The following is a 21,832-nucleotide window of genomic DNA, read 5'->3' on the forward strand; positions in this document are numbered from 1 at the left end:
CAATCTTCTAATGCCCACACAAATTCCGGTGTATATTAACCGACACACTTATTACACTACAACTGCTCTTGTAGACGTCGTCGACAACCATAGGCTTGTATCAAGGTTCATGTCTACCAATTTAGTGATATTCGTATCTTACTGGCTCTTACCCTCGGCTATGTTCATGTACTACCTGGTAGTCAGTCCTGTGCTTCCTTGACCAAATGGCCACTTTAGTGCCGTGCGGCGCGCGGAATTATTGTGGACAGAAATAAACACCACGTGATATTTAGTTAAAACACTGCACAGTCGGGAGGCTCAGGATAAGGGACCGTCCGTGCGTGTGGTGATGCAAGGGATCTCTAGGCGGCGAATGCCCAGATTTATCGACACGCTTGTCGTACATTCTTGTTCAATCCATTCCTATTGGACTCAAGAATTGCCACGTTGGAGACGAGGATCCTCTTTTTTGCTTCAACTTTTTAATCATTTTCCCGTCCTGGCACTCTAACTCGAAGCAGATAACAAACAACCCAGTAATACAATAGATACTGTCTATACTGTGGCAGCTGATACCATAGATCTTCTATATCGGCTACATTGATACCCCATAAAGCGCGTTATATTTCATGTTCTTTGGCCAATTGGCTAGCTAAGTGATTTGAATTTTGAAGTTGGCGAGGATATGGTTTTGCTAAAGAACGTGCTTTTGTATGCTGTAGCGTTTGCAGCTTCCGCAGGTTGTGCACAGCCCATAACCACACCACCGCCATCACCACCCCAAGAGACTGGTGTGCTGGACAAGCGAGCTGCTGTGCCGAAAAAGGGGTTCGTTGATAAACGGCCTGCCTCCACGACATCACAGGAGTCCCTCAGTCCGTGGATCCGGACCGTCAGCGGCGAAGTTGAACTGGTTACACCGACTGTCATTGACGGCATCACATTCAGCGCATCACCTAAGCCGCTGAAAACTCCTCCTCCATGGGTAAGCCTGAAGAAAGATGGCACGCCCAAGACCATATCTCCAAGGGTCAAGGGCGGAGAGACGAGGAATCCATGGCCGGACTACGATACGTGGTTTGATACACCCGTCACAGTCACCCATGACCTGTCCGAGAAAATCAAGGACCACAAGGGGGAGAAATATCACGTAGAGATCAAGAACGTTCCTGAGGACAACCCAGACTGGCAGCTGAATCCACTCATTCGCTGCACTCCTGATCGGTATTTTAACACTGGCGGCGGCAAGAAGAACAGTGACCCGTTCTGTACGCCGAATCAAAACAGCCTTATCCTGCTGGACAAGGTGCACTGGATTACTTGGTACACGAGGTTCTTTGACAAAGGTGACAAGGTGCGACTTCACTTGGTGTATGTCGAAGACAGGGGAGAGCCCGTAACTAAGCGAAGCTTGGGCAAGCGGGGCACCGAAGTGGCATTCTTCACGACTGAATGGATGGAGAACAAGGGCTACTTCCCGCTGGAAATTGAACGAGACTGGCTCATGGATGAGTATGAGCAGATGGTCGTTCTGAGCATTCAATCGAAGTCAATGGACGACGAAGAGTTTGACCTTCTCAACGGCACTATCTTGCGTCTCAGACTAGGTCCAACCGTTAAAAAGCCTAGTAAAGAGGACTATGCCAAACTAGAGCTCCACAGGTCAGAGGATGGGTTTATGATGGCGTTTTTGACCATCCCTACGGTGTTGTTGGTATTCTGCTGCGCATATCTACTCGTGGTGTGGTACACGAAGGATATTCGAAAGATCTCTGGTCTCAAGCCAAGATCAAGACGATTGAGAAAAGGCAAATACGAGCGTCTCCCTTCTAACACATACGAGCTTGAGGAGCGCCGTCTGAGCTAATTCACTCCCTAGTTATTTATCATGTTGTTTATCTATCGCATGTCGCTCAATTGTCAACAGCTCTAGTGTATTATTATCCCGGGCTAAACTCCAACTGGTTTGTCTTGCTTTTATAGCATTTCTCATAGAAAAGCCGGCGGAAGATTTTAACAGGCCCAATATCAAAGTCATTGGTCTATATAATCCTTTAGGGACATCAAGGTCAAAGCCCTAAGGACAGATACGGATCAGACATCCATTAAACTAACTATTCACCCTTATGGTGGGGCTTGTTCCCGAATGTAATTATTACCAGGCTCCGTTAGCTCTGGGAGGAAATTTGGCAGTTACAATTATAGTGGCATTCATAGCATAAATAATGGTTACAATACCAATGCTTGTGCATTAGTAAATTAGTGTATCGCTAGTCTCAAATTACTTCGCTGGAAAGCGTTACGGGGTGCTTCGTATGTGGTGCGGCTGTGCGGGGCGCAGTATTAAATCGACATTTGAGCATCACCAAATAATACCGAAGGATCATCCAAAGCGAGCAGGCAAAGGGTTAGACAGAACGACCTTAGCAAACTGAAGGAGAGCTCAAAAAGGCTGAAGCCACTCCCACTATGGGACTTTTTCGGAGAAGGAGCCCGCCGCGGCTGCCTAACTGGAATAGAAACACAGCTTTTTACAAGGTCTCGCTGGTTGTTTTCACGGCGATATTTGTGGGTCTCCTAGTGGTATCCCCTATTGATACTATCCTGCAGTCCCAGACCTCGGGACAGTTCTGGAACGTTATCATCATTGTCGTTGCATATGCCCTGACCGTAGTTATTGCGGCTTTGCTCTATATTGTACGGGTCGTGAAGACTCGCAAAGCGCTCAGTGACATTCCACGAAGGTCCATCCCCCATGCCGACGACATCTCCAAGAATTCTGCGGAGCTGATATCTTCTGAGATTGAACGCTGTAAGGACATTGTCGAAAAGACGTACCCTACAGAACTCATTTCGCACCCGGGCAAGATGAACCCTCGCATAGCGGGGTCGTTTGATGCCCCCTACGAACACGTTGTAGAGACAATGGTTGCGTTTATTGAATTCAAGGCGACTTCCGTTGATCCATCGTTTGCACGGCGCAATGGCATGCCGTTGCGGGACTACCTGCTGTGGCTCGAGTCGTATGGAATCATTTATAGCGCAAACGGTACCAAGACTATTGGCGCTTTCGTCAAGATTTATGAGCAAGTGCGTTTTTCGGGGGGTCTTATCACAGAGGTGCAGTTTAACGACTTTGTTGAAAACTGTTTCCGGGTACTTTTCTCCATTAAGTCCCCGCGTGAGCCTAATAATAATAACAACTTGTTAACCACGATACCCACTAATGACGGCACAAGTTCTGGCATGGAATCGTTCTCAGACTTTATGCTGTCGCGCGAGAACACCAACAACAATGCATTCCTCAATCCATTTAGTGAACCCTTGGCTCTCACTAGCGAGACTCGGCCGCCGATGTCGCGGCAAATTACCAGCTCTACTGCCATTTCTCCTTTCGAGACAGCTCGGTCAAGATCACTGAGTCTTGTACAGAGTTCGCGTTACAGCATGCATCAAGATGATGAGTCGGTATCTGACCGGTCTGGAAGTGTCATCATCCGCCGCAGAAATTCTAATGACAACGACTAACCAGCATGATAGATTTTGTATTTTTTTTTCATCGTACTAATGCTTTTGAATCTTTTTCAGTTTACCCTTACGAATAGTTCTGAATTTGTTCAGCAATTATAAGACGCATTTATTTGTCGCGGTATGATACCGGTACTAATTACCGGTTATTACAACTTCTTTTGACTATCTCATACGCGCCCTGAGTTAGCTGTATTACGATTCCCTCAACTTTAAGAGTTCTCTGAAGTGCTCAATTTCCATTGCTCGGGTACTCAGCGTCGGGCAGTCATCAAGGTTTTCAACTGAGGGAATCGACTCCATCTCCCTTCATTTGGAAACTTGTTATACCGGTACTTTTGATTGGGAATCTCGTGTGCTTAGATTAGTCTTTCTTTGTCTTATGCAACTGATTTAATCATGACTGTTATTTTCATTACCGTACTATCAATTGAGAGAAGTAAGAAAGGCGTTGGTATCGTACGTATCCGAGTTATTTTCGAAATATGCACAGGCCATCTCCGACAAATCAAAAATCAATGCCCGATTTCTATAATACATGCTACAATTACCGATAATAGAAATATTACGAAATTATCTTCACCTATGTTCGCTATTGAATGGTAGTTTTCTGCGTTTTTTGCTATAATTCTAGATGAGTTGAGCCATATGTACACTGGCGGTTATCCGTTTTTATTTATAGCAATTGGTATCAGAGACCCTCAGAAGTTAGAGATAAATATCGGCAGATAATAATAGTAGGTTAGGCTGAATTCATACTTTTATGGATGGACAATTTAAAAATTTACCTTTTCATGTCTGAAAATACATAATGCAGTACCACTTACAATTGGTTACGAAATATACCAATACAAAACCAGTACAAACGTTTCAAAAGATAGGGAATGGAAATGCCATAGGTAACTAAATTCGAAAAAAATCCCGATCTACGAAAATGAAGCACATAATCTCCGATATTAAGCGCAAGGGCAACTGTAGTACCAGTAGAAGGTCGCGTTGAAACATGCATGCGGCGCAGTAACCCACCCAAGAACCAACTGTAGTACAGCAATACCGGTACAGCTTTACCATCTTCATATAAAAACCAACAAAGTCTTCATCCATATAATAAATAACCAGTGTTTCACCATCAACCCAACGCAAATCAGTTACATCAAATACAAATGTAGCGACAGCAACAGTGGATCCACGCTCTTTCCCTACTCGTGTTCACTCTCCCAGAGACCGCCGCACAGTATCAGACATGCATGCGGCTTGTGATAACCTCAGCATGACGTAGCAGCCATCTTGTTTATCTGCCATAGCGTACCAATTAACCTTCTAAGGTAAATACCAATACCCTCGTCATCCTTTTGCTACCTCGAAAATGGTGCAAACGCGATCTTTAAAACCTCCGATATGGTCCGAGCGCGGCTAAGTTAGCAGCGTGACGGCATAGTGGAGAGCGCCCCGCAGCACGTCCGGCTAATCGCTGCACCCTGTGAAACACGATATTTCCTCCACACGCAAGGCAGGGAGGGGTGACCTTCTTCTCCCATTCTTTCTCTTTTTCACAGGAATCGCCACACACTCCAATGATGCTTAGAATCCGACCCAGTGGAATCCGAGCGTTCAGCAGCGCGCCAATCCTGGCGAACAACAAGCCAATTCGACGATTGCCGTCGTTCGCCAAGATTAAGTCGGTCAAATTAGACCAGTACCTCACCGAGGAGCGTAAGTATTTTCATGTCTTGTACGGGTAATTGGGTCAGTTAGCTAACCGCTGGTCGTGTGAATGTAGAAGATACCACTGACCGTACTATTCAGGGACTCCGAGAAGGCGTTGTGGGCAAAGACAACGGCGAGGGCTCCATTGCCCCGCGACTCATCAAGTCGTTCCTGTATGGGTCCCAGAAGATGAAGGAGGAACAGCAGGAGATGGAGACGTCCTTCTCCAAAGTACTGATGCGAGGCAAGTACGTCCACGAGATTGTGACCCATAAGGTCAAGGCCGAGCGTGCTCCGGACTACCTCGATATTGTGTCTGAGGTGTACCCCAAGATCGCAGCTGAGGCAGCGAACAAGGTTCATCTTGTGGGCAGCTGGCGAACGGTGGTGGGCGATATGGACACCTACATCCACATCTGGGAGTATAACGGGTACCCCGGGTTCCACCACACCCAGAACATGATCCACAAGGACATGCGGTACCTCGAGTACCTCCAGGAGCTGCGACAATGCATTCGGTCGCGGGAGTCCAACCTCATGCAGGAGTTCAGCTTCTGGGGAGGGACCGCTGCTCCACGGCAGCTCGGAGGTATCTTTGAGCTGCGAACGTACGACCTCATTCCGGGCAAGCTGCTCGAGTGGGAGCAGCACTGGAAGCAGGGCATTGAGTGCCGAAGACAGGTCATGGAGCCCGTTGGCGCGTGGTTCACTCATCTCGGCACGCTCAACCGTGTGCACCACCTGTGGCAGTTTGCTGACCTCGAGCATCGAAAATTGTCTCGAGAGAAGTGCTGGGAGCTGCCAGGCTGGGCGGAGACCACCCACGAGACGGTCAAGCTTATCGACCACATGAAGAGCAACATTCTCGTTCCCCTTGATTTCAGTCCATTGAAGTAACCCACGAGACGGTAAAGCTTATCGACCGTATGAGGAGCAACAGTCTCGTTCCTCTTGATTTCAGTCCATTGAAGTATTACTATCCAGATAGCCGAATAGCCAATTAGCCAAATAGCCAAATAGCCAAATAGATTTTGTTTAAATACCCATAATTGCTCATCCAAAAGCTAGTGAACGATTGTTACGAGTGTTGATCCAAAATGGGAGACCAATAAATATCAATATGAAGCAATGAAAGGAATCTTCCCACGTTATAATAAATAATGAATTAAGATTAACACAGACTAATAATAAAGTGATGAAAGGAGACTATCAGAGTAATAATGAAGTGATGGAAAGAACACTACTAAAGGGGATGTAAACAGGAATAATGGGGATTAGTTAGCTATGTACACGTCGTAAATTTTTGTAGTGTTACCACTTAGAGCCGGCCTTGGCCTTTCGTTCCCTGATGATCTGTCGCTGGACCCTCGCAGATCGCTCAAACTCTCGGCCAATCTCCTCGAAATATGCCTCGAGCTCAGCCTCCTCCACTTCTTCTCCCTCTCGGGGCTCTACGCCACGAGAGGCATTAGCGTTGTTGGGCTTTCGGCCAGTTCTACCGCTCCAAGCGTCATCCACAATGATCTGACGAAGCATTGAAGTATCCACTTCACCAGTGGTCTCAATTTGCTCCAACATCTGGCGGGTCTCTTCATCAACTTCAGAAGCCGGAGCCTTCTCCTTCTGAGCCTTTCGCTTGTTTTTCTCCTCTACCTTGGCTGATTTGGCGAGCGCAGAACGATTCCCTCCACGCTGCTGTACCGTCTTGGCCCCCAATGGCCACAAATCACCACCATCTGCCTTCCGCGCGTCGTGATACGCTTGCTTACTGTATCCCTTGGTAACTGTCCACTGCTCCACCTGCGAACTGGGTGAACAAACCTCCATAACGACGTGCTTGTCCCGTTTCATTGGCGTCCTCAGAATTCGCGGCCAGAGATCGTCTGGGGTACCTACGCTGCCGTCATTCCCCGTTTCCATGCGCTTGACAATGAGATACGAATGAGAGGCAGTCTCATGCCCAGAACCGCCCGGCCGTCCAGAGCCCTTCAGGTATCCTCCGCCCAGTCCGTTGCCGTCCTCGTCCCACTCAGAAGCGAGATATTTGCCCTTCTTGAGCTCGATTGTGAATTTGGGCCGCTGTACCATCTGTCCGAAGCGGCACCAGTTGAAGAACCCTGATCGCGCCTTGGCCCGGAGAGCAGAGTCTACCTGGAGAGGGCACTTTCCGTGGTGGGCGCATGGCGCAAGAACCTTGAGCATAGTCGGCGTATCCTCATGGCGTCCAGATTTCCACAATCGCGGAGTCTTGAATACGTCAGAATAGTCTTCCGGCCGCAGCATGATCTGTCTTGCTCGGGCAATGCTCTCAAACCCATTGGGATCGCCTCGCTCAATAAGGACTAGTACACCGCCTGGGGCCAGTAGCGAAAGCAGATGGCCAGTGCGGTCGTCGACAGATGCTGGAAAGTGGTATTCCGACCTGAACAGCTGGTGCGTCGCAATGATGAGATCGTACTGGCCCGTGCCGATCCCGGGAAGCGTATGCTGAATTTGAGTCTTCTGGCCTGCGTCATCGGGTTCACCTTCAATTCCAGGTTCAGTGGCGCCGGGAAGAGCATTCTCAACTTTCTCGTGCTGCTGAGTCCGCAGTAGCGCCTTGGCCCGTCGCTTCATAGTGCTGTGCCCAATAATAACGCTCTGCTTCCGAACAGGGTTCCAGTCGTCAACATCGGCAAGTATCTCATTGAGGGCCACCATTCCTGTAGAAGGGCCGAATCCAACGTCTAGAATAGCCTGGGGACGCCATTCCTTGCCCATGCGCTGCCGTGTTTCATTGAGTACCGAGTATATGCTGGCATATGCCTGAAGAAAAACGGTCAGGAGATGCGTATCCGTCTCGTGCTTGTCGCTCGCCGGCTGGTGGACCCCTTTCTGCTGGAGCATCTGGAAGTAACGAGCCGCACGTCGCCGCAGGTCCTGGGGCTTGTAGTTTAGGGTCATTTCGCTCACGACATTGCTCAGCTGAGCAGGCATAACAATCTGTGTTCCTCCAGTGGTCTTCCCCTGGAGTGTATGGGGGTGTAGTCGCTTATGCCTGGCCGAGAGTCTTTCAGAGTCGAACTCCTCGAGGGGAACAACGTCACCATGGTCCGAATGCTCCACCGTTTGGCCGTGGACTTCAGGTTTCGTTCGGTCCGAGTACTTCAGCACCGAAGAAGAGCCCGCCTCTGTGGTGTAGCATCTCCGTAGGACGCTATTCCCCACTCTCACCGCTCTTGTCGCCATTGTCGAATAGTGTGATGCAGATATGCCGGTCGTGATAAGGTGAAAAATGTTATCGGTGATTTGCGGGCGCGAGAAACATTCTGTACATTAGATCTCTTCAACCAACCCCCCAACGGGTTAACGACCTGACAAATAGATCCAAAAGACAGGAGGGAATAAGAAGGAAAAAAAAAATGGGCGGACGGATACTGTGTCTTCACGGGTTTGTACAGAATGGCCCTCTTTTTGCGAGGAAGTCGTCTGGCGTGCGAAAGGCCCTCAGTAAGATTGGTTATGAGACGGTTTACCTGACAGCCCCCGTCGAGCTTGCCATTTCAGACCTGCCGTTTGATCTCAATGTTGGGTCCCTGGGAGGCGACAGCGCAAACGGCTCGAGCGACATGCGGTCGTGGTGGCCCAACAGCGAGTCTGCGCCAGAACACTATTCGCTGGACCAGGCGTTTGAAGCTATTAAAGAGTCTATTGCCCAGGACGGCCCATACGACGGCGTACTTGGGTTCTCTCAGGGCGCCGGCCTTGCGGGTATCCTCTGCCAGATGATGCATAAATTGCACCCGGACCAGCCTCCACTCAAGTTTGGCGTCTTCTACTCGGGGTTCCGGGTCAAGCCCGAGGAACACCAGCACTACTACACACCCCCTATTTCTACTCCTACGCTACACATAATGGGTACGTTGGATACAGTAGTTTCCGAGGAGCGGACCATGTGGCTGTACAACTCGTGCGAGGAGTCTAAGAGGACGCTGCTTACCCACCCGGGCGGGCACTTTGTGCCGAACGGCCGGGACATGGTCGACAAGCTCGCAGGGTGGCTAACTTCGGTTGAAAAGGAGAAGGAGCACAAGGCGGAAGAGGACTGGGACGAGTTTGACAAAATCGGTGCTTAACTACATTACACGCCCTCATTTTCTACCCCCCTGGCTATAGCTATGGGCCCAGGGGAGGTATCTGCCGCGCGAGCCGCATGAGCTGCGTTAATTTGCAACAGCCGCACTGAGGTCTTAGATTAGAGCGGCTCATTTAAAAATAGAATGGAATCCACAGCTCCATAGAAGAATTATATAGAAGAGCTCGAACCACATAGAAGAACAATAAACTGGTAGAAGAAATACATAATAATAACTAATAATAATCTGGATTAAAGGCCGTTGTGTAGGGCGAAGGGGGGGGACTAATCGAAGTATATCAGGTTTCTAATACCGAGGTATATAACATTTCCAAATAAAGGCACACGGGATCCAAAATTAATGTAATTGTTTGCATTCAGATAGAACAACTTTTTATATATCAGTAACCGATAGCTGACGATAGTTGCTGTAGCGATTATGTCCAAGTTAATTACGGTTGCTTCCCTTTGGCATATGCATCATGGCCTACCTCTCGCTGTCTCCCCCCCTGCTTGTTAAAAGTGACAGGGGACGCCTGTGTATGCAAAACGTGACACTACCTACATGTATACTAATAATCCGATTGTGGGGTAGCAGGAACAATTTGACTCTACGGTGTGACATGAAAGAACCATTTGCAACCACTTCCCATGGCATCTAGAATCCGCTTCGCCATGGAACTGCCTCGTTTTCTTGGCACTGCCCGCGGAGTCGGATGTCCGGTGTGGCTCAACCCGCGGGGTCACGTGGCCAGAGGATGAAATTCCAGGGTCCCTTGAAATAGCTGAGATCCCCCTCCCTTGTATTCTTATCGTTGCAATTTCGAAACCTTCGCATTCTTTCGCGGATAAACACTACAGTACTTTAAACATGGGTTCTGCCGACGACTACTACAACCAGTCCCACCAGTCGCAGCAATACGCGCCTCCGCCCGGTCCTCCTCCGAGCCACCAGCAGGACAACAGAGGATTCGGCGGACCACCTCAGCAGGGCTACGGATACCCCCAGCCGGGCTATCCACAGCCAGGATACCCGCAGCCGGGTTATGGCTACCCACAGCAGGGTTATCAGCAGCACTATCAGCAGCAGCCGCAGCCGGTGTATGTCCAGCAGCAGCAGCCTTCTGGCATGGGAGCCGGAGAAGGGTGCTGTTTGGCCTGCCTAGCCTCGCTGTGTATCTGCTGCACTCTAGATGCTCTGTTCTAGATTGCACTGTTACGTGTAACGACTATCCTAATATTCTTCTGTGTACTAATTAATGCGTTTTTTGTTTCTGTTTTCATCGATTATATTGGCAAGGTTTTAATGTGGGGTCGTTCGGAATTGTTGGCGATTGAATAATGGATTGTAAAACATTTCAATCCGTTCGATTAGCAGCACGAGAATAGAAGTGATAAATCTATAGCAATTGAAGAATAGAATTACTAGCATTGGTACTCCTGTATCTGTCTTGCTCTCATGTTCTCCAAATACTTGCCCATTCGTTTACGAATGTCCTGTCGCCCTTGGAGGTTGCGTACGAAATCATTAAAGTTAATCCGGTCGTACTGTTCTATTCGAAACGTTTCTTCAAGCTGATTGCTGTTGAACTTGGACTTCAATGCGCTCTTCGGTATGCTCGACTCGCTGCTGAGAGTCGTTTCCTGTGAACTAGGGGAGCCAAATCGTACGCACTTTGGAGACGGTCCTACAACCGCTTCGCCTTCACATTGGCCTGCTGGATTGCCTTGCAGACTGACACTGCTGAGCTGGTTCAGTATGGAGTCCTCAATTTCCTTCAATGCCCCATTGGCAATATGGCTTTCGAACATTTCTTCACAGGAGCTGGAAATATCGGAAACACTATCTGTGTCCCTGATGATGCCATACTCCTCGTCCATATTCGGAGATCCCACCCACAGCGTCTTCTTTTTGGCAGATCGCAACCGGTGATAGATTCTTGAGCTCACTGACTTGACCCATTCAATTCCTTCAGACGGTGCCGCTTTAGTATCGACAGTCAAACCTTGGTCCTTCTTTCGCTTCAACGTATCCGTCAACCCTAGCTTCGGCGCTGGAATTTCAACCTCGTCTTCATTGGTTTCACACTCTTCGGCGCAGACTTGGGCAGTCAATTTCAATTCGCCATCAAGACTAATATCTGCAGAATCGCTGTTGATGCTACTGGAGGAGCTGTATTTGAGGTACACAGGGTACAGATTCATTAGCAAACTACTACTAGCGACCTTTGCTAGCCAGTACCAAATCAAATCAAATAAAAACAATACATATATAATTTCCGTTGGAAAACACTGAAATCAACAAACCTAAAATACACAAAAACCCGTTTCCAATAGTCATAAAAATAAACATGCAATTTCTATACTTCTCCTCGTGGTTTATGGCGAGGAAATATGCTGGATGTATTGCTCCCGCTCATTTCGCAGCTGCTCCAATTCATTATCATAGGTGTCCAACGTTTCACCCGATTCCGGGTCGGTCGGTGCGAAATGGTTCCCGCCGCTGCTCTTGAGCTGCTTCATAAGACGCTCACGCTCAGCGTTGGCCTCCTCCAAATCCTGCGAAGCATTGATATGCTTCTTCTTAAGCTCAACAAGCGAGTTGCGCAAATCCTCCCGCTCTTCCTGGAGAATAATGATCTGGGCCTTAAGATCTCGAATCTGCATGTCAACCTGGCGCGAAGAGTACTTGTTGCCAGAGCCAATGAGCGGCGACGCGACGCGGTCCTGATCCGATTTCTGGTCCTCGCTATCCTCGGACGTTCGCAGCCTCAGCTCATCAAGCTCACTCTGCAGCTTGCCATTAGCATCCTTGTACTTGGCTAGATCATCCCGCGTCTTAGTCAAAGCCGTCTCAATGTTCTTGAAGTACTGTAGAGACTTCTCATACTCCTCCTCCAGCTCGTTATACCGGCTGTTGTACATTTCCTCCATCTCCTTCTGCTTCTTCTCCGACTTTTCAACAGCCTCCCGCAGATCTTCTTCCAGCTGCTGCACCCGGGCGTTGTTAGAGCTGTCAGACTCGGTCAGGTGGGCCTCCAGCTCTCGATGCTTGTCAGAAATCTCGCCGAGCTCGGCCTTGCTCTTGCTCAACGCACTGCGGTGGGTCTCAGACTCTTCAATGGCCTTAGCAAGCTTGGTCTGGAGCTCAACCTTCGAGTCTTCGGAAAAGGCTAGCTGTTGCTTGAGTTCGGCAACCTCGTTTAGGGCCGCAGTCAACTCGCCAGTAACCCTGGTAGCGGCAGCCCGGTGGCTCTCGTGCAACTTGGTAACCTCGTCCATCTTTCGCTGCATTTCCTCATACCGTGGATCCTCCTCTTCCTCTTCACCGGACAATTCTTCGCCCTCTCGGTTGCTCATGGCGCTTCTGTTGCTGTGAGACGAACCTCCTCGAGCGAACACCTTGGACGCGCCCCACATGGTGACAATCTTGTTAACGTGCTCATTGAGCGAAGAGGTGAGCTGGGCATTCTGCTCACGAGTGGCGCCAAGCACGCTCTGGTGCTCCTCCAGCTCTCGCTGGGTAGTGGCTAGCCGCGTCTTGTTGTCGTCGAGAAGTCGCTCAAGATCGCCAACCTTGTTCTCCAGGTCGGATCGTGCAAGTCGGTGCTCCTCAAGCTGCCGGTTGCACTCATCGACCTGGCTCTGAGCGGATGCCAGCGAAGCACTTAGCGCTGCCAGAGCACCAACCTTGTCTTCGTATGTAGCATCCAGCTCTCGGTGACGCGCGTCCATTCGGTCGTAGCTCGACTTGAGCTCTGATAGTTCATGCTCAGCATGAACAAGCTTGTCGGTTTGCGACCGCAGTTGCATTTCGAGGTTGATGTTATCGCTCTTGAGCCGGTCGACAAGCAACACAACACTGTCGCTGTCCTCAGACCCGCCGAGAAGCAAAGTTCGGGACTTGTTCGACTCGTCAAGCTGTTTCTGGAGCTCCTTGATTTTGGTCTCTAAAACGGCGACGTTCTCAGCTTCACTGGAGCCCACACTCTCAAGCGATCGCGTGCCATCCCCGGCAAAAGAGCCATTCTGGTAGGCTTGAAGCTTGGCAACGGCGTCATCTCGCTCTCTCTCGGCATTGCTGATTCGCTCGCTGGCTTTCTCGGCCTGTTCCTTGATATCCGCCTGTACAGTCTGCAGCTCCTCCTTCACTTCGGCAAGAGCGGCCACCAGAATATCCCGCTCCTGGAGAGAAGTTGGCGAGTCGCCCGTAAGTCGCTGCGATACTCGTCGCAGCTTTAGCACGTCGACTGGCGGCCGCGAGGCTGGAACGTATCCGGCATCCCGCGCGGCAGCCAGTTCAGATTCGTACCAAGTGTTGGAGGCCTTGAGGCGTTCCAGCGCCTGGTGAATATCCTTGGGCTGCTCAGGATCATCAGCGGGGGTAAGACCCCCATTGCTCATAACAGCGTTTGGATGCAGCTCGTTAAGTGCCGCAGAGCGAGCCATGCTGCCTTCTTGGGTGTGATAAGTGTTCTCATCACCACTGTTGATGATGGCCTCCTTGAGGCTGGCTCGCGGCGTCGACTGCTCCCGGATGTCGTCGGTATAGATGCTACCGTCGTCAAAGCTTGGCTTGCTACCGAGAGCCTTGTCGAAAGACGCCCGGTCTGGTGTAGTAACGACATACGGCGATCCCGGGCCATCCTGAATGGTATTCGGCGAGTGGGTAGAAGAAGCTTGGGTCGTGTCGTTGTTGAGAGTAGGTGGAGAAGACGCCTCATTAGACATGTTCCATGCGCCGGGGATGTGACTGTCTTCATGCTTGTACTCGTTCTCGTCCGGAGTTCGCTTACCAGAAATGTCTTCCTCATGGGTATCGTGGAATGGCTTACCAGTCATAGTTGCAGCGCTCTCCCGGTCGCCCAAAGACTTCTCCTCAGCCGGTAGGGCCTTGTTATCCTCCACAGACTCAAACGTCGTATTGCTGTGGTTCTCATCGTAAGAGCCCTCTGGGCCGCTCACGTCAACGCGCTCATAGCCAATGCCTGGGGTCATCTCGGACATGCCGGACGGGGACCTGACAGACTGTGAAATTGGGTTCTGCTGCTGCTGCTGGCTCTTGAGCGAGGACATGGACGGCTTCTCTTGCATCTCTCCCGGGACCATTGCAGGTGGGTATTGTTGTTGCTGCTGGTGAGGAGGAAGGTGCATGCCTTTCTGCATTACCGGTGGTACAGCAGAGACGGGACTAGTGGCATTGTCCGGCGGGTAATTGATCTTCGAAGTGTCAAGAACAAATACAGTGTGATTTTTGGACTCGCTTTCGTCCTCAGCAGAGGGAGTTCCTGGGGACTCGCCTCCCATAACGAGAATCTTGTGGCCTCCAAACGCCGTCATGGAGTGGCCCGACCGCGGAGTCGGACCCGGACCCAGATTCTGGAAGGTGTACCATTTCTTGGTCGTCAGCTTGAGAGCAGAGAGCGTGCCCAGGTCCTTGCCCTGCGACGATCGCCCGCCGAATATGTACATGATATCGCCGACAATAGTCGCCGAGTGGCCCTCGCACGGAGATGGAATATACCCGGAGCACTCGAGCAGAGTCCACGAGTTCTCCTGCGGGTCATAGCACCAGGTATCCGAGTACCACAGCTTGCCGTCAGTACCTCCAAATAGATACAACCTGTCCTGGTAGGTAACTACGGTGTGGTTAGTTCGCGGAGGCGGGGACTGTGTCGCGGGCTGGATGAGCTCCCAGTGCGAGTCTGGCGATCTTAGTGTCGTCAGGTCGTAGCAAATGAGGTCGTCAAAGAAGTAGTCGTCGAGCTGACCGCCGAAAATGTACACCTTGGAGCCAATTGTCGAGATGGTGTGGCCGTATCGCCCGCTAGGTCGAGGTCCAGATGGCTTGGCCACAGTCCATTTCAGAGTCGTAGTGTTGAGCAGGTAAAGGTTATCGTCGAGGACATCGTTCTCTTCGATCTTAGTATCACCGCCAAACACGATGAAAGCATTACCCAGGGTCAATGCCGCATGGCCGACTCGTGGCGATGGGCACCCATCTGTATCCAACAAGTACCCAGTCAGAGTGTCTACAATGTTAGTACTTTTTCCCTTTCAAATGATTCACAGCTCTTTTCTCGTGTCATTGGGATCCACGAAGAAAAAAACCGGCATAACAATCAATCTATCCAAGAGTGATAAGCTTACCTGTTTCGACAACCCAGAGATCTCCAAACACATTGGAGCCCTTGAGCCCGCCCATGATGAACACCTCGCCGTCTCGCGCCGCAACGGGATTGGCCGCATGGCCGTATCTCGGGAAAGGCGACGCGTTTTTGACAGCATTCTGGGACCATGGGAAGTGCGGATGATTCACCTGCTGTTGAGGCGGCTGCTGGCCTCGTGGAGACTGCGGGTATGGCTGCGGCGCCATCCGCGGATCATTGACCATTCGCTGGCCGTTTTGCGGCGTAGGCGACAGAGGACCCCGGAACTCCTGGGGAGAAGTCGCCGAACCCTGCTGAGGAGGCATGCTGCCCATCCCTGAGGGCGACCTCATCTGCTGGCCCTGTTGTGGTTGCTGTTGCTGCAATTCCTCCCGGGACCCGCCCGACGTATTCGACAACTGGCGAGTTCCGGTCGAGAACTCGCCAGACTGCTTCGGCAGCCCAGAAGAGGACCCCTGGGGCATGACCGAGTTGCGGGCCTCCTTTTTGTTCTTCCTATACTTGGACAGGATGGCCATGGCGTCTACGGTTCGTTACTCTACGCCAGGACTATACAATTTTTTTTTTCCTTAAGCGGTTCAGGAAGTGCTACGTTGTCAGATCTTCACGGGAAAAAACTCTGTCAGGAGTAGTAGTAATACGACAGAGAAAACTATAATAGTTCCCGTAGGAAGAGCGAGTACAAAAATATATAGCCAGGGTTGCAAAAAAAATGGGTAGAGGGAGGTAGGTAGGTGATTGCGAAAGCCTGTCTGTGAAATATGCGGGTTAAAAAATCCCGGTAGAGTGGGACGTTGGGCGAAGGAAATGGCTGGACATTGCCAGGGGGAGAGCAGCGTCCGTGGATTGATTGGCGTTGGGCCCCGTCCTGCTGTCAAACAGGCCAGATGAGACAGACACGAGAGGACATTTCGGGGGCATAAAACTCAATTCACGCTACTTAAGCTCTCAGCGGGAAAGCTAGTACGCGGAGCTAGACGACTAGCCCCCTCTTCGTCCCTCCCCCTTGTTTAGTGGTCTTTTGATCTCTTTTGCAACGGTTTATGCAGATGTACTTCATCTCACACGCGGCGCATGATACACTTCAATACAAAATGTTCATGCCAGTAGTACTATGTAGATATATTCAATTTAGATAAAGTACCAGCCGTGGTAATTTTAGAGTATTTTTGGAGATCAATTTTTGGAACACCTGCTGGGTCTTTACGGATCGGTACTCTCACTTGAGAATCAAACATCCGTCATGAGCGGCTGGCTGCTCTCAACCGGCATCAACAGGCCGTGGAAGGTTGTCATTTCTTCGCTATGCTATTGGTACACTCGTGCTTAATACTGTAGGTAGTTTGACCCCAACCTACCAGTGATGGGGAGAAAGGGGGTTGGACGTTGTAAAGGGGGTAATTGTACCGTTCATCTCACAGGGGTAGATCAGCCCAACAGCCGCAGTGGTCATAAATAGAAATCGCGGACCAGCTGTAGAATGTGACACAAATACTCGTACTCACTCAGTGTCACTTGGTCAGCGGAACGCACGTCCAACCGAACGAGTACGAGGATAAATCGACGCTACGTGTTTTTGATTTCTTCAAAAGGCTACAGGCATGACGGAGATTACGTAGCTATAATAGTCCCAGTGCAGTACAGTCTAGAAAAATTCTGTTACACTGTAATAGCATGCAATGCACGGTCAATTGTTGGACCCTTGCGCCGTTTCGGCCGCCTTCATCTTGCATCTATACATCTGATTGAATTCAGCTATGTATATGAGCTTGGATGTTACTACTCGTTATTTACCCATATTGACCATGGAGATGCTAAGGATAGCTTTGCCAGTTGCCTCCAATCATTAATAGATTTCCCTTTCCTCCTATAGAAAATTGGATGTTCTGATGCAGTACGCATTACGGTATTCCACCATCTGATATACCTCGGCAAGACGCCTCATTTTTCACTGATATACCGAAAATACTACACACTAGCAGGAGGATATGCGACAATCACTTCTTTTGACCCGTATTCATTATAGTGGTGGCTGGCATCGCTCACCCACCCACCGGCCCACCTTCCGCCCCATTACTGTGCCCCCTCCGGAAACTTGTTCGAATTCTAGCCAATAAAAGCACTTACCGCCAAATATTCCAATAAATATATCCAATATTTTTAACAATGGGTATCATATGATGAATTTCGGTAGATCTAAGATCTACAATAAGCTATGGGGTACCTGGAGATCTTTACTCTATTTAGCGGCACTTCAGCGTGCGGCTATCCATGGCACCTGAACCGTTAAACCGATACCTGCTTTTGCGCTACCGACGTAAAATCGGAATCGACTATTCCGAAAGATACCGTTAGACTGGCAGATTCAATGGATTTCTCAATTCCCTACGTTAAACTAGGCAATGCCGCTATGAATTCTAGACGTTGAAGCCAAACAGGGTATGAATTGTAGCGCGTCATATCCGTTCATATATAGAAATGAAACAATTTTGAGAGCTACTGTAAAAGAATTAAGCTTTATGTATACAGCCACGCACGATCTATCAGTAGCTCGTAAACCAAGAGCAATCAGCTAACATTTACGATTTACGACTAAGGGCGTTGGATTGCGTTTACAAGTCTCAATTCACATACCCTGGTAAGCAGACCAGGGAAGACGTGATATAAAGTTCGCCACGGCGAGCACAGAGCGTGCATAAATTTGTCGAACAATGTGTAAGAGTTGTAGCTCAATGAATACCCTATTCCCAATATGTAAAGGGTAAAATTTGGTAAATTCAGTGGGACAGTAAAAATACCATTGATAAGGTAAAACAATGGAGCATACAATCGTTACTAAAAAATCACTAAATAGATCTCGTGAAGATACGCTTAGAATATGAGTAGATAACGAGCGACAAAGCAGTAGCGAGATCGTATCCAGTCCTCAATTGGCCATAAATGAGTTTGCGCTCCATGTAGCGAATCCGTAAGTCGACGGGTACGGTACTGTACATCTCGTAAATAAAAAAAGGCATTTGAATAGTAAGGCATAAAAAGCGTATCAAAATCGGAACTGCTGGTCCAGGTGTTGGTTGACAATGGAAAAGGTGTTGGCCATAAATGAGTTAGCCCTCCATGTAGTGAAGCCCCATGGCGGCTAGGAAAGGGAAGGGGGACTGGTCCCTCCAATTACTGTACATCTCGTAAATAAAAACTAACATTTGAATAGTAAGGAATAAAAAGCGAATTAAAATCGGAACTTATTGATCCAGGTGTTGACCATGGAAAGAGTGTTGTCTGGCTGGTTGAACGGAACCATGTGGCCAGCATCAAAGACTCGGAGGAAGGTGAAATGCTCGTAGGACTGGACGGTACCAGCATGAGTGTCATTGACGTACCAGTCTCGGACTTCTGCGCTTCGGAACTCTTCACCGCCGCTCCATTCAAGGGCATTGGTCCACATCTCGTTGCCGACCCAGTTGCAGATAAAGTCCTTGTCGCCGGCATAGATTAGCACCGGAATCTCCTGTTCAAGCAGATCAGCAATGTCCCTGTGGAATGGCTTGGAGCCGTCGCCCGTGAGACTGAATGCCGTTCCTACAGAGTTAGAGCAGGACTCAAAGCTGGTTTCCCGGGCCCCCAAAGCAGACTGGACCTCTGGCTTGTTCAGCCACTCGTCGATGTAGTTCATTGCTACATAGCACAGATTGCTGTCCTCACATTCCATTCGAATGTCGTACGGGTTGAGGTTGTGCTTCATGTAGGGCCCAAGAGAGCTCTGGTCGCAGTAATAGTTGGCAGGAACGCACACCCAAGCGGATAAGCTGTTGTAGCAAGCCTCGATCATTCGCTGGCACCGCGGTAGGGCCCGTTCCATGGAATCACACTCCTGCGGACTCAGCACGGACGGGTAGCCGCCCTCGCCGCACGCCATCTTCTTGTACGCAGGCATCTGGTTGTATGGGTCGGTAATACCGTTACCAACGAGAATGGACGTCAGGTTAAACGGCCGGTCCTCGTGGCTCTGGATCTCCGTGGCAAAGGCTGGAACGTAATGCCCGCCGTAGGACTCGCCTGCAATGTGGAGGCCCTTACCGCTATACTGCGGGAACTGCTTGAAGAAGAGCGATAGGAAGGCATAGACGTCCTTGGCCGCGTCTCTAGTGTTGTCTACGGTGTTAGAGGAGTAGGAGAATCCGACGTTGACGGGCTCATCCAGGAAGACTACGTTGGCGTGCTGGTTCCACGCCCACTCCGGGTGGTTGATAACGGTCAGCTCCGGCGAGATCGAGCCCGGACCAATGTTCTCAAACAGCAGTCCCGTCATGCTCGAGCATCCGGGCCCGCCATTGACCCAGACAAGCAACGGGTCGTTCAGAGGGTCGCCGCGAGATTCAAAGAACCAATAGAACAGGTGCTTGTCTCCATCCTCTACGTCGAGGTAGCCCGAGTACTGCTTCGTGTCGCCGAGGCCAATTGAGCCTGGCGATCCCGCCCGCAGCGTGTGGCCCGGGAACGCCTTGTCGGTGATGGTGTGGAGCCATTTGTCGGCCATTGCCGCCAGCTCTGCGGCTTTCTTTGGCGACTGCGGCTTCTTCGGGGCGAGCTCCGCCTTAAGGGTCTTGACCGCCTTGCTGAGCACCTGTGGATACTCGGAGGCGAGTTCAGACCAGATTTGGTATGCCTCATGGGGGATGTTCGCGCTGATGCCTCCAAGCTGCTCGGAGAGCTGGTCCAGTAGGTTGCCGCCGCCTTTCTGGAGCTTCAGCAGGTGCTGGGTGTCCAAAGGAGAGGCCAATCCGGATGCTGCAAGCGCAGAGAGGGCTACTATAGACTCTAGCAATTTCATTCTGGCCCGAAATACAGTGTCCTAGTAAATAGAGGGCTATCGATAGTGCTTTGGGCTATCTAATGTGGTGATAGATATTTAATGGTGGTGCCGTGCCTACGCTGTGCGCGTATTCCGGGGTCCCCCCCAACCACCACCGTATCTGTGATAAGCAGCGTGCATGAAGTCGGAATCCGACAAAAGATATTGTCGGGAGCAAGTAAGCAACTCCCTGGCATGGTTTTCTTGGCATTTGGGGTTTGCGGCTCAATTGATTCCGTGGCGGGCCCCGGCTATGTTGGCATCTTGGCAAATATATGGCGCCATCTTGGTATGTCGCGGTCAGGTCGGAGAGGGTTCAGATTCTGTTGCCCTTATGGGTAGTCGGTGATACACGACTCGCCTTGGCATTTTCGAAGGCTTGGCTCCCGGGTTCTATCCCCGCAGTCATCATAGTCAGGATGGCTGGAAGTACATGTAATACGAAACTGGAAAGGATGTAAATCAGGGCTATATGCCTGCATAAATTTAGAGTGTATTGGCATTAAGCCACATTTGTGAGACGGGTTTAATCCGTGACAGAACTACCGTAGTACAATACAGCAAAGCTTCAAAGCCCTGTGATTGGCACGTGATTACTCTTGATAGCTATATCTGATAGGTATGATAGATTAGGTGTAGTAGGAGAAGGCTTGTAAGGGTTCTGGGATGCTTCTACTACATGGTAGGTTTGTAATACGTGATAGAATATAATTGGGTTATAAAGCGTGATATATTTGTAAATGGGAACAGGTAGAGTAGCTCTACGAGGCGAGTAATGATGTGGGGGGAAGGAACTATGCCTGTAATTATATGCGTCTTGTTAAAGAAACATGCTATAGTGCTTCTGGGTAGATAAATTGTTGAAATTCCACAGAAGCACCGGCTAAATGGATGTACTGCTTATGTGCCGGTTATTTGGTGAACTAGATGGGGGACATACCATTGATTTGAGAACATAGGAACATCAAAGCACTTGAGATTAATGTGGGGATGTTATGCTACTCTCGCATGAGGCTATCCCCACTCGACTCATTTATTAACGGTCGTCATATAAATTGGAATCATGATATGCCACCTCCCCCTCCCCTCCTCGATCCATTCATGAAGCGTCGCCGTATAAAGTGCAATCTTGAAATCAGCGACATGGACTTAGGAACATGTAAACAATATTAATGCGAGTACAATTATTACTGACTGTTTAGGTATCATAAAATTGACAAAAATCTATTTCTGTTAATTGGATATGCTGTACTACATGAGCAATGGGGAATTAGAATATGTAACCGCACTTGCAAAAAGAGTTCAAATACCATACGTAAGATAGAGTGTCTACTCTATTTGGTCAATGTGTGTGAAGTGTATCCACGGAGTACTCAATGGACGAGTGTCTAGCTAATCTTTATTCTTTTTTCATCCGGAAATTGCCCAATATATCCGGAACAGTAGAATTACTTAGCCTGCAGTTTCATTTAATTGTCT

The 21,832-nt window shown here is 49.6% G+C and overlaps 9 protein-coding genes across 9 annotated transcripts; 5 read left to right on the top strand and 4 right to left on the bottom strand.

The window, feature by feature from the left end:
* Positions 1–667: 667 nt before the first annotated feature.
* PSG1 (Psg1p) lies at positions 668–1,849 on the top strand (the record flags this gene model as incomplete). The annotated part of the gene is made up of 1 exon (XM_076683068.1): positions 668–1,849. One exon carries the CDS (start codon positions 668–670, stop codon positions 1,847–1,849), a length of 1,182 nt encoding a protein of 393 aa, XP_076542676.1.
* Positions 1,850–2,451: 602 nt separating this feature from the next.
* Positions 2,452–3,510, top strand: DLT1 (Dlt1p; the record flags this gene model as incomplete). Its single annotated transcript, XM_076683069.1, has 1 exon — positions 2,452–3,510. The coding sequence occupies one exon, from the start codon at positions 2,452–2,454 to the stop codon at positions 3,508–3,510; it is 1,059 nt and encodes a 352-aa protein (XP_076542677.1).
* A 1,574-nt stretch (positions 3,511–5,084) lies between these two features.
* On the top strand, positions 5,085–6,114 carry TRVA0_006S01904 (NIPSNAP family protein; the record flags this gene model as incomplete). Its single annotated transcript, XM_076683070.1, has 2 exons — positions 5,085–5,223; positions 5,291–6,114. The coding sequence occupies 2 exons, from the start codon at positions 5,085–5,087 to the stop codon at positions 6,112–6,114; spliced, it is 963 nt and encodes a 320-aa protein (XP_076542678.1).
* Positions 6,115–6,528: 414 nt separating this feature from the next.
* Positions 6,529–8,445, bottom strand: RSM22 (tRNA methyltransferase RSM22; the record flags this gene model as incomplete). The annotated part of the gene is made up of 1 exon (XM_076683071.1): positions 6,529–8,445. The coding sequence occupies one exon, from the start codon at positions 8,443–8,445 to the stop codon at positions 6,529–6,531; it is 1,917 nt and encodes a 638-aa protein (XP_076542679.1).
* Positions 8,446–8,618: 173 nt separating this feature from the next.
* On the top strand, positions 8,619–9,332 carry FSH3 (alpha/beta hydrolase; the record flags this gene model as incomplete). Its single annotated transcript, XM_076683072.1, has 1 exon — positions 8,619–9,332. The coding sequence occupies one exon, from the start codon at positions 8,619–8,621 to the stop codon at positions 9,330–9,332; it is 714 nt and encodes a 237-aa protein (XP_076542680.1).
* An 870-nt stretch (positions 9,333–10,202) lies between these two features.
* On the top strand, positions 10,203–10,538 carry TRVA0_006S01970 (uncharacterized protein; the record flags this gene model as incomplete). Its single annotated transcript, XM_076683073.1, has 1 exon — positions 10,203–10,538. One exon carries the CDS (start codon positions 10,203–10,205, stop codon positions 10,536–10,538), a length of 336 nt encoding a protein of 111 aa, XP_076542681.1.
* A 218-nt stretch (positions 10,539–10,756) lies between these two features.
* TRVA0_006S01992 (uncharacterized protein) lies at positions 10,757–11,536 on the bottom strand (the record flags this gene model as incomplete). Its single annotated transcript, XM_076683074.1, has 1 exon — positions 10,757–11,536. The coding sequence occupies one exon, from the start codon at positions 11,534–11,536 to the stop codon at positions 10,757–10,759; it is 780 nt and encodes a 259-aa protein (XP_076542682.1).
* Positions 11,537–11,710: 174 nt separating this feature from the next.
* Positions 11,711–16,019, bottom strand: TRVA0_006S02014 (uncharacterized protein; the record flags this gene model as incomplete). The annotated part of the gene is made up of 2 exons (XM_076683075.1): positions 11,711–15,363; positions 15,482–16,019. The coding sequence occupies 2 exons, from the start codon at positions 16,017–16,019 to the stop codon at positions 11,711–11,713; spliced, it is 4,191 nt and encodes a 1,396-aa protein (XP_076542683.1).
* A 2,711-nt stretch (positions 16,020–18,730) lies between these two features.
* Positions 18,731–20,332, bottom strand: PRC1 (S10 family peptidase; the record flags this gene model as incomplete). The annotated part of the gene is made up of 1 exon (XM_076683076.1): positions 18,731–20,332. The coding sequence occupies one exon, from the start codon at positions 20,330–20,332 to the stop codon at positions 18,731–18,733; it is 1,602 nt and encodes a 533-aa protein (XP_076542684.1).
* Positions 20,333–21,832: the final 1,500 nt, after the last annotated feature.

The sequence above is a fragment of the Trichomonascus vanleenenianus genome (genome assembly GCF_965637985.1).
Source record: "Trichomonascus vanleenenianus strain CLIB 3782 genome assembly, contig: TRVA0_006S, whole genome shotgun sequence".
Taxonomy (NCBI): Eukaryota; Fungi; Ascomycota; class Dipodascomycetes; order Dipodascales; family Trichomonascaceae; genus Blastobotrys; species Blastobotrys vanleenenianus.